Genomic DNA, 12,310 nt, shown 5'->3' on the forward strand with positions numbered 1-12,310 from the left:
TAAAAGACAAAACATTTCAAATGGAAAACCCTATTATCAGCCTATGAGGAAATGCCATTACTCATTTTCACAGCAAAATACGTTTGGTATACCTACAAACTTATCCAGAGTTTTCTCAACCATATCTATTTATATACTCAGTCTTATCTCAAAGATAAAAAAAAAAAGAGTATTCGTTTTTACTTTAGTTTCAATGAATTGTAAACGGTCTTCCTTTTTCCCCCTGATTACATTGCTGAAACTTGCTTTGACTGAAACTTGCTTTGATATCATCATAATAAAATGTGAAAATTGACCTCAGCTAATGTGATTGTGATAGTGAACTGAAAGAATTACTGATGGCACCACTTATTTAAAAGAAGTATCTGGGGGTAAAGATGAAGAGAAGACAAAGAGGGCAAAGGAAGGGGAAGGAAAAGTAGAGGGGAAGGAACAGACAGTGGTAATGTTCTTGCTTCAGGACTTTTCCTTCTATTTTCACCTAAGAATTAGGCTTCTAATTTTATCATTTGCATGGAAAATTCACCAGATTTGCATGCAGCTTCTCCGGGTTTTACTGATTAAGTGCTCAATAAATACTAAATGCTATTTAAACTTTTAAAAACCTGGAGGTAAGGTGAAAAGACAGCCTTCAGAATGGGAGAAAATAATAGCAAATGAAGCAACTGACAAACAACTAATCTCAAAAATATACAAGCAACTCCTACAGCTCAACTCCAGAAAAATAAATGACCCAATCAAAAAATGGGCCAAAGAACTAAATAGACATTTCTCCAAAGAAGACATACAGAGGGCTAACAAACACATGAAAAGATGCTCAACATCACTCATTATCAGAGAAATGCAAATCAAAACCACTATGAGGTACCATTTAACACCAATCAGAATGGCTGCGATCCAAAAGTCTACAAGCAATAAATGCTGGAGAGGGTGTGGAGAAAAGGGAACCCTCTTACACTGTTGGTGGGAATGCAAACTAGTACAGCTACTATGGAGAACAGTGTGGAGATTCCTTAAAAAACTGGAAATAGAACTGCCTTATGATCCAGCAATCCCACTGCTGGGCATACACACTGAGGAAACCAGAAGGGAAAGAGACACGTGTACCCCAATGTTCATCGCAGCCAGGACATGGAAGCAACCTAGATGTCCATCAGCAGATGAATGGATAAGAAAGCAGTGGTACATATACACAATGGAGTATTACTCAGCCATTAAAAAGAAAACATTTGAATCAGTTCTAATGAGGTGGATGAAACTGGAGCCTATTATACAGAGTGAAGTAAGCCAGAAGGAAAAACACCAATACAGTATACTAACGCATATATATGGAATTTAGAAAGATGGTAACAATAACCCTGTGTACGAGACAGCAAAAGAGACACTGATGTATAGAACAGTCTTATGGACTGTATGGGAGAGGGAGTGGGTGGGAAGATTTGGGAGAATGGCATTGAAACATGTAAAATATCATGTATGAAATGAGATGCCAGTCCAGGTTCGATGCACGATACTGGATGCTTGGGGCTAGTGCACTGGGACGACCCAGAGGGATGGTATGGGGAGGGGGAGGGAGGAGGGTTCAAGATGGGGAGCACATGTATACCTGTGATGGATTCATTTTGATATTTGGCAAAACTAATATAATTATGTAAAGTTTAAAAAAAAAAAAAAAAAACCTGGATGTAAGTACAAACATATCCCATCCCACCTCAGCTCTGTTGTCAGAGATGGGAATGGCCAGCAAATTGTTGATACTCTGATTGGACATTCCTGTTGCTCTCCTCAGTTCTTCTTTCAGCTCATCAACATTTTTAAACATTTCTATTAACTGGCCTGCAAGAAAATAAAACAACACTTACATGTGGATTGCAATGTAATTCTTTTTAGTCATTCTAATATAAAGAAACCTTCTAGACTAAAGCATATACTCAACATATATGCCTTGTGTCAGGAACAGATGTCTCTCAGTTTTGGCAAACTTTGCGTCTTTAGAATCTATTTCTATCTGATTTAGACTTATTCCTGTTATGATACCATTAACCCAAGGTAACAGATTGTTCTGGATTATAAATTTTCCTTAAATGTGTACAACGCAAGGTTGATTCAAAGAAAATATGGTTTCCTTGCAGACTTTGATCACACAATTTGCTAAATATATATCTCTCTATTTGATTTAAAACATCACACAAATTCAAGATGCTTTTTCACCTCAGATCACATAATATTGTCAGCTTGGGACAAAGTTTGCTAAATCTGAAACATAATGCCATAGTGCATTTTTTTTTCTTAACTTTGCCCAGCACCTTGTTTTAGAAAGGGTTTTCATAATCATTATTTCCATTTTCAAATAGAATGTGTTTAACTTCTAACTCTTTTAGAATAGTTATTATAATTATTTCACATCTGGGTCATTTGATGAATAACAAATGATATTTTGACTTTATTTTAAGAGATTGTGATCTCCATTTTGTAAATGCCTTTTCAGTTTCTTTATGAAGTATCCCTCATGCAAATATACTTCCTTTATTTTTGGACTTAGTGCCCTTCCAATTTTGTGGTTGCCTGTTGTCCAAAATTCTGAATGTCTTTCTTTTCAGTATTGAGGTATTATGCAAAGAAGAAATGTATTGCATGATGCATCATGCTCAGAATACTAATAGGAGGTTCTGAATCAATATTTCTGTAGACAGCAGTGCATCTTTATTTTTAAAATCAGATTATTCTCACGGAAGTAAATAAATTTCATCCTTGCTATTGCAACCTACTATTTAATGCACTTTAACATATGAGAGAAATAAAAGGTGAAAGGTCTAACTGTTTAAATTTTTGAAGACATTTTGCTATGAAATAAAATTTCACTATTTCATTCTCTGCTGGCTTGCTCCGTGTTTATTTTAGACAAGTGACCATATTTGAAAGCTTCAGGTGTCTCATGAATAAGGGCATTAGGAACTTTAAAATATAGCCTTTCCTATAAATTTATATTTAAAAAAATAAAATAGCCTTTCCTAAACTGTAGCAAGAGAATCACACACATTCTAATAAGACAGCATTTAAAATATGGATGGGGAAACACCTGGTTTTTCAAAGGTGTCTGCACTGTTATTGACATGCAGCATGGCTTCTATGGTTGGCGTTAACCGTGTGATATTTTCCAAGTAATTCATTTGCAATGCCTGTTCTAGAAACCTGCAACAAAGCAGAAGAGGAAGAGAAATTGAACTAGGAATATCAGTAATTATCTGAGAAGAGATTTTGCCAAGGAAGAAGACAATAAAAAAAACTCACCAATCCATATCTAAATTAATTTTGCTTGGCTCCCCAGAAAGCAAATCCCTCAGTTTCTCAGACAGAACACTGTCGTGATACAGTAAGCTGGTGGCTATTTCGGTGCCAAGCTCTGCTGCTTCCAGGAGCTGCACATGCAATGCACTCTCTTCACATAGCTTCCCAAAGTCCACACTGGACAGCTGGCACATTTCCTCTATTGAATTGAAAGTTTCAGGCTCACAAAGAAGCTTGGTCAAGTTTCGAAGCTGAGACAGCTTTCCAGAGGGGGAAAGAGTGGGAAATATTAGTTACATTATTCTAAATATTTAGTACTTGATAATAAGCAACCAAAATTGACTTACTTCCTAAAAACATTTTGCTTATGTGTTTAGTTAGTTGGCATGTGGCAACAGCTTTACCACAAAGCACTGTTTTCTGTCACTTGAGTTTATTGTTCTCAAGAAGTTTTAGAATACTTTTGAACCTATTAGACTTCTTTCTCAACAGTATTCATAACATAGATTCACAGGTTTTAAAAAATGTAGTTTAATCTCACTTAAACCACAAATACTTAAACTAATTTTATATTTCAGCATATTTTTTAAATTATGTGTAAGGGCAGACAGCAGAGCAGATTTGATTTGAAACTTCAAAAAGGTTTTCTTCACATTCACAGGATGGCTACTATCAAAACAAACAAATGAACAAACAAATAAATAAAGGCAGAAAATAACAAATGTTAGCAGGACATGGAGAAATTAGAACCCTTGTGCACTCTTGATGGGAATGTAAAATGATGTAGCCACTATAAAAAATAGTACAGTGGGTCTTCAAAAAATTCAGAATAGAATTACCATAATACTTAGCATTTCTGCTTCTAGGAATATACTCAGAAGTATTTATTAAAAGCTGGGTTTTAAACAGATATTTGTAGACTCATGTTCATTGCAGTTGTATTCATGATAGCCAAGAGTGGAAGCACTCCATGTGCATTGACAGATGAATGGATAAACACATGTAACTTGTATATGTGTGATGTGTATGTGGTATACACATATAATGGAATACTATCCAGCCTTAAAAATTAAAGAAATTCTCCCACATATTACAATGTAGATAAGTCTTGGGACATTATGCTAAGTGAAATAAGCCAGTCATAAAAAGACATACGGAATGATTCCATTATACGAAATACTGAGCACAGTCAAATTAATAGCAACAGAAGGTAGAATTGCAGGTGCCAGGGACTAGGGGGTGAGGGGAATGAGAACTAGGTGCCTAATGCACACAGGATTTTTCTTTGCAAGCTTAAGAGTTCTACCACGTGTGTATAGTTAACACAACTGAACTACAGAGTTAAAAATGGTTAAGGCGGTAAATTTTATGTCATATGTATTTTACCACAAGTTTAAAAAAATTAACTGACCAAAAAAAAAGACTTTTTAAAACTGTAGCATGAGAATCACACATATTTTAAAATATGGATGTGTATATACCTGGTTTTTCAAGTGTCTACACTGCTACTGACGAACATTAAAACTTTTGTTCTATAGAATGCTTAAAGGGTCTAAAATCCTTTACTCAGAAAAAAAGGAGAAAAATGAAAATCAACTAATTTCCTACCCAGTAAAGTATATTCCTCCTTGCAGTTCACTATGCTCTGTGTGTTCTAAGGATATATCCCCAAGTTATATATCCTAGGGGAAAACATTATGCCTCTGGGAAAGCTAGTTCTGTTGTGCTCAGAAGCAACCCTAGAGCTATTCATTTTAAGACGTGAAATAATTTGGAGCAACATCTAAAGAAGCAAATATATGTGCCATTCATTACAGCTCAGTTTCCAATCAGCAGCTGCATTTTGACAGAAATGATACAAGAAAATGTTCAGGAATATTTCTTTGCATATGTCAAATGGGAAAGGTACAATGATGCGTCTTGGATGAGAGATTTATAGTAACTACATGTAGGCACTAGCAATTAAACACAGTAAATATCATTGGTCTATTTAATATCTAATTGACTTCTGGGTTTGAACTATCTAAAATGGTTTCATATGTATTAAAATTCTAGTCTTATGAGAAACTTTCCATTCTGCAACAAACTCAATCATTTTACCAGATGTAATGATATATTTATCACTTGTTCCTTCCTTTGATTTTCCAAATATTAGATATTATTATATTTCTAATGAACTTCTCTGCCAGTGACTTTTATTTTGGTGATTTCTTAAATAAAAAGATAAATACTGGGAGCTCAATTTATTTTCTTAATTGAGCTTTTACGGGTGTAGTAAGTTTGAATGACTTTACTCAGTAGAGGCTGAAATATATTTTTTAATTGCAAGTTTGACATACATGTATAAGAAACCAATAAAAGTCCATATAGAATAATCTTGGCTTGATAAGGCAAAATATATAGAAAGAGAAATTGGAAATCTAGCCCTGCTATTGAAGTAGAATTTGTCCTCTGAAATAAGAATTTAATTCAGGATTAATAATGCACCCTGGTGGAGAAGGCAATGGCAACCTACTCCAGTACTCTTGCCTGGAAAATCCCATGGATGGAGGTGCCTGGTAGGCTGCAGTCCATGGGGTCTCTAGGAGTCGGAAATGACTGAGTGACTTCATTTTGACTTTTCACTTTCATGCATTGGAGAAGGAAATGGCAACCCACTCCAGTGTTCTTGCCTGGAGAATCCCAAGGATGGGGAGCCTGTTGGGCTGCTGTCTATGGGGTCGCACAGAATCGGACACGACTGAAGCGACTTAGCAGCACTGTGAGGCACAGCCATCAAGGAGCAACATGATGGTCACTTAGTATTTGTCATTAAGAGCTGAACAATAAAAAGGCTGAGGACTGAAGAATTGATGCCTTCTAACTGTGGTGCTGGAGAAGACTCTTGATAGTCCTTGGACATTAAGGAGATCAAACCAGTCAATCCTAAAGGAAATCAACCCTGAAGATTCACTGGAAGGACTGATGCTGAAGCTGAAGCTCCAATACTTTGGCCACCTGATGTGAAGAATCGACTCATTGGAAAAGACCCTGATGCTGGGAAAGATTGAAGGCAGGAGGAGAACAGGATGACAGAGAATGAGATGGCTGGATGGCATCACTGACTCAATGGACATGAATTTGAGCAAACTCCGGGAGATGGTGTGGGACAGGGAAGCCTGGTGTGCCACAGTTCATGGGGTCACAAAGTATCGAACATGACTGAGTAGCTGAACAACAACTACCTTCTTCTAAAAACAACACATGCATTAAACTTTTAGAAACTTCATAGTTTATTTGTACTCAACATACATTCAGAGAATTATAATTGTTTCTTCAAAAGTATGTGTCAAGTCCAGATTACAAGTTTGTCAAAGTCTTATGTATCAAGACCTTGACCTACATAGTAAGGTCTTAGCCTAAACTTGAACGATGACCCATAACTAACTCCATGTCCAGCTGTGATTGAATTCCCTTTTGTCTATGGTTCCTAATGCATCTGAATCAGAATTGTAAGTAACATGATGGCACAGACCTCAAAATATCATATGCGTAAAGATGCTGAAACAGCAATGCTCCTGGGCTCTTAGCAGGTGAATGAAAAAAAAAAAAAAAAGAGGCCTCTTAAAAAATGTGAGAGTGTTACAGTATAAATAGTGTGCTATCTGTATTTTTGCTTAATGTGGGGAATATCCATTTTATGAGTAGTTTCTCAATCAGGAGGTTATCCTTCCCACCTGAGAGACTGAAAAGAAAAGAGAAAACAGACAATGAAGGGAGGAGAAAACTCAAAAGCTCAAGAAGAGTAGAATGTTCAGTGCTAGAACAGAAACAAAGTTACCAGTGAATGACAGACATTGGCATTTTTGAGGGTCTAAACCTTATTAGAAATATCATGAATAAAGAAGTTAGGGTGGGCCCTGATATCACAATCAAGATACTAGTTACCAGGGAGGACAAAACAGGGGAGCAAGAACATATCTTGTTCTAGGAGTTTCTAGACAAACTCTAGGAGCTTGTCTTCATCTTTTCAATGTTATGTACTGAATATTTTCCATGTGTTAGACTCAATGCCAGGTGCTGAGGGTACACAGTAAAACAACACACTTATTCATGTTCCTATGGAGCTTGTAGTCTAGGAATGAATAGGTTCTGTCAATTGCAAATCGCAGCCATGCTTGTTATAAATGGCAAAAGATTTTCTAACTAAGGAACAGAATTATAGTTTATTCATTCTGTGGCTTCTCAACCTTTTTTCATAACATAACCTACAAGTGGAGCAGAATACTCAAAATGTGGATGCTGTTTTAAATTATCCTTTGCTCCATTCCCAGGACATTAGTGCAAATGATTGAGCGTGTATTGTTTCCATTTCCCAGTGTACATTGTGTGCTGCCCAGTTACTCTGCAAGTTGAGAACTACAGTGAGTTATTGCCCTGGTAACACTATTACATCACCAGGGCTCTCCTTTAATGCCATCATTTTTTCACACATTTGTGAGTCCGGTCTTAAGATCCTGCTACTGCTAGATGTGATACTTTGAAAAAGCAGAAGGCACAATTTCATCAGATTTTACACTCTAGTTGGAGAAATAGATCCCACATATACAAGAAGTTATAATACTAAGTAGTAAATTCCAAAAGCCAGAAATCTCACTGTAATTGGAGACTCCACTTCCCTATGCCTCACATGCCACTGGCTGCCAAGCTGGGTCAATTCAACCTCCTACAATGCTCTTGACATTCTTTTCCTTCTGTTCTCTGCCACTGACATCTTACAGGGCCTCACAGTTTGCTTAGGTTATTGCAAAAATAGCCCATTTTGCTTTCTTTCAGTCTGTCTTCCACAAGTCTCTTAGAAAGATCTTTTTCTAAAATGAGGAATTTACCTTCTTCAAATTCACAATTTTCAGGATCAGATTCAAACTCCTTGACTAAACAAACTCCTTGATCCCCCAGGCCTTGGGGATCTGAGCCTCCTTTCCTGCCTCTTATAAGCACCTTGTGCTCTAGCTGGACTCATGACTTCAGGTAACCCCTAGCTGTCCTTCAGATTCACACCTCTGTTTTCTTTCCAACTCACATCACTATGTCTGGAATGTGGGACTATTAACATAATCCTACACAGCCTGGCAAGACTCAGAGTAAAGAGTATCTCCTTCATGAAATTTCTTCTCTCCACCTTCATCCTCTGCAATCGAAGTCAGATATACCACCTCCATATACAGAATCCTGTCCAACCACATACCACAACACTTGTCTCACTGTGTTATAATCACTGGTCTGCTTTTCCATCTCCTTCACTGGATTGATTACAAGGACTCTGGGGTTAGAGATTATATCTTTTAAATAAATAGAGTAGCATTATGGGAGCACAGAGGATGGATGGAATGAATGAATGGGTAAATATGATATGTGCACAAAGTCATTATCCTTATTTGGAAACAGGGAGAAAGGAGATACTCTGATATTATAGGAGTGACATTTAAACTTGTCCTTGAAGGATGAGCAGGTCTTTTCCAGATGAATGCATAATTTCTTTCTTATTTAACTAAGACATAAGTCTCTCATATAAACTAAGATAGTGCTAAATTAAGTACACTAGAAATTTGATTCATGTAGATAGAAGACTAAGCCTACAATGTAGGTAATCTAGTATAACTAGCATATTTATTTGTAATATACAGGGACACATGTTTTCTTTGCCTGCTTAATTAAACCATGTTGACTATACAGATATCATCCTGCTTGCACTGAATAAACCAGTTCTAATTTTACTTTATCCGTGGCTACATAATCCAATTAAACTGCTGTTCTTACTCAGAAAACTGCTTTCAAAATTTAATAGGGTTATTTAAGAAATAGAGTGGATTTCATGGGAACCTGCATAGTGTATGCATGAGCTAAACAAAGAAAAAGAGACAAATGCCAACCAATTCAAACTTCAGAGTTAACATTTTTTTCTGTGGCTTCTTCCCCCTTTCTTCAATATCATACATTTTAATATGATTTATGGGTTTTTGCTTCTGATGATAATAAAAATAAGGTGAGTCAATTTCTCAGATTTTTGTATACTGTCAAATCCAAAACACTTAGCTTTGAAATCAACATTTATAGCTTTAAAATCTAGGGAGATCTCAAATCAGAAATCAAATTTTTCATGCCTATTAAAATCATGTAGTTTAATGAGACAACTATATCAGGAGTCATTCCTTTACATATTGCATTCTGTAATTAGGCTCTTATGGGTCATTTCAGACAGAGAGAGACACCAATTAAAAACAGAATACAATTACACAGCACCAACCAGAACGCATCACCCGCTTTCTAGCATTAATCTAGAGTCAAATAAGACTAGGACTTATACAGAGTTAAAAATTACAAATACATCTTTCCATAGAATTACAAGAAGTATTGAGGGCTTTTTTTTTTTTTTTTCCCTTTCATGGCTTACTTTTGATTTTAAGACTTCAGGAACTGGAGGGAGGTCATCCTCATAGGAACCATTTTGAAGAAAAGATTTTTTAAATCGAATTGTAGAGTGCAGCATTCTTAAACTTTCTGTAAAAGAGGAGAAAAGAATTACCTTACGTGAACTGCAAGGTCATTTAGGAAATCTATTTGAAAGACACCTTCATCCTAATTTATTACTACGTTTTTTCTAAGATAATAGCCTACTTGAATCTAACTATAAAATGAGTGAAAATTTAATCTTTCCTTGAACCATGGAGGCTATAGAGTTCATTATTTTTAAAATATTCATAGATATTCTGCTTGGAGACAAAAATATTTCCAGCAAAGGTGCTGCATAGTATTGGTTCTTTGTGAACTGAGTATGTTTTTATTTGGGGTATATTATTAAGCTGAAGGGTTTGAGAGAGAATAGGTTGTATAATCACTGTGATACAAATATGCCCTTCCACCCTTGATTAATTCATGCCCAGTATAGAGAGATCATACTCAAATATTTGTTGTGCTATTTGCTTGCCATTAAGTCTCAAAAAAACTATTTTGTTGTAGGAATAGTGAATGTATATCTCCTACAAATAGATGTTTTATCTTTAAAAAAGAAAAAGAAATATTTTATTAAATGTAATCTTCACAGTTGTCCGTGTAGGTAGAAGATGGAAAACAAAGTGCGTAAGGATAGGAAGTAAAAAGTAGTCTGCTACAAAATTGTCTTTATTTATGTAATTTACATCTGCTTTTGGAAGTCTTCATTATCCTTTTTATTATTTTTTGACAACTAAGATTAAAGGTATAGAAAATGTCATGGAGAGTTATGTGAACTCCTAATTCTGGAGACATAGAAAGTTTATCTAGGTGGTCACTCTCATGTTGGGCTTCCTGGATAGCTCAGTTGGTAAAGAAATCTGCTGCAATGAAGGAGACCCTGGTTTGATTCCTGGGTCAGGAAGATAAGCTGGAGAAAGGATAGGCTACCCACTCCAGTATTCTTGGGCTTCCCTGGTGGCTCAGCTGGTAAAGAATCTGCTCGCAATCTGGGAGACCTGGGTTCAATCCCTGGGTTGTGAAGGTCCCCTGGTGAAGGGAAAGGCTACCCAGAATTCCATGGACTATCCATGGGGTTGCAAAGGGTCGGGCACGACTGAGCGACTTTCACTTACTTACTCTCACATTATTTCTTATATGGTTATTATACATTAAAGTTTGTCCAGGTGGCCAGGTCATACTAGCAGCTGCAACAGGAGTAGTAATGTAATAATATGATTAGATATTACTTCATATATCAAACCACTGAAACAGATGGATATGGAAACGAAGATTTTAAAAGTTTCTTCTGCTTTAAAGCAAACATAAGACTTTATTTTAGAACAAAATCAAAAACCATGAGTAGCATTTTGACTCTTAAGAAAGAAGAGCATTACCTTTTGATCCCCTGGCTAAATTGCCAGTGACATTTCTCACGCATGCCAAATAAGGAATATAAGGACTATCTGCTGATATATTTAAGAGGGCATTTTCAAACTGTTCCAGTATTAGGAGCCTATAGAATTAGAAAAGAAGACGCAAATTAAGTCCTATAGAAATAAAGTAAAGCTATTTTGTTGCGATCCTGTGAGTCCCTAGTTGTCTGGCACTGGTTGACTTGAGCACTGAAACCCTGGCAAGTAGCACGTCTTCCCCCATCCAGCCCAACTGCACAATGGCAGCACTAGTCTGGATTCTCTGAGTATTTAACCTTTTCCATGGGCATTACCTTGATATTTAATCACTTTAATATCCAATCATAAGTGATCTTACGATCATTTCTAGGCACGTTTACTTGAAAGAAAAATCACTGGGCTAGCGTTGCCAGATAAAAGACAGGAATCCCAGTTAAAACTGAATTTCAGCAAAATAACAAATAATTTTTCAGTGCAAGTACATCCCACAAGTCTTGCGTGTTTCTTTCCTTTCCTTTCTCCTCTAAATCTGGCAACCCTCTCTCTGAACTTCAGCTTCCTCTTTTGTCAAATGAGACATGGGGGCTGGGTGATCTGCTAGGTCCCTTCCACTTATAACATTCTCTAAATAATTTAAATTCATGTAGTTGTGATTACAAAGAAATGGTAGAATCCAACTGAATAATGTCAGTTCCTTTTTCTTCTTTAAGCAACCAACTCAGAGTTCCCCAATTAACCACTTTTTGTATCCCTTTCAAATTGACTGCATGTGAGGACATAGTCTAATATTTTTGAGGCAAACCTATGTGGGTAAATGTATGCATGTTACACACGCCCAGTCACTTCATCTGTGAGGCTGCATCTCTATTTTGTAATTTCTTCCCTTAGTGTCTATTATTGAATTTGAGGTACAGCAGAGATAGAATAAATGTCAATGGTTGATTTGGGTACCATCTATTTTGAATTAAACTGCACAGCACACAAATTAACTAGTTATATTAGATGTTAACTTAGATTTTATTCAAATACTAATGGAAGAGACTCATCCTGGCATAGCCAGTAAACATGTAGGATGATGTTTGCACTAACATTATAGTCTCAGGGTATTTGGATGTGGGTTAATGACACTGGATTAT

The 12,310-nt window shown here is 36.3% G+C and overlaps 1 protein-coding gene across 1 annotated transcript in view; it reads right to left on the reverse strand.

Moving 5' to 3' along the window:
• ABCA12 (ATP binding cassette subfamily A member 12) overlaps nucleotides 1–12,310 on the reverse strand; it is a 168,665-nt gene that overhangs the window by 86,643 nt on the left and 69,712 nt on the right. Inside the window, exons 8-12 of the mRNA XM_061431073.1 lie at nucleotides 11,157–11,275; nucleotides 9,722–9,828; nucleotides 3,292–3,548; nucleotides 3,080–3,192; nucleotides 1,712–1,836 (exon numbers count right to left, since the gene is read on the reverse strand). Of these exons, the coding sequence (XP_061287057.1) occupies nucleotides 1,712–1,836; nucleotides 3,080–3,192; nucleotides 3,292–3,548; nucleotides 9,722–9,828; nucleotides 11,157–11,275 (721 nt within the window). The remainder of the gene's footprint in view (nucleotides 1–1,711; nucleotides 1,837–3,079; nucleotides 3,193–3,291; nucleotides 3,549–9,721; nucleotides 9,829–11,156; nucleotides 11,276–12,310) is intronic.

Source organism: Bos javanicus, chromosome 2 (genome assembly GCF_032452875.1).
Source record: "Bos javanicus breed banteng chromosome 2, ARS-OSU_banteng_1.0, whole genome shotgun sequence".
Taxonomy (NCBI): domain Eukaryota; kingdom Metazoa; phylum Chordata; class Mammalia; order Artiodactyla; family Bovidae; genus Bos; species Bos javanicus.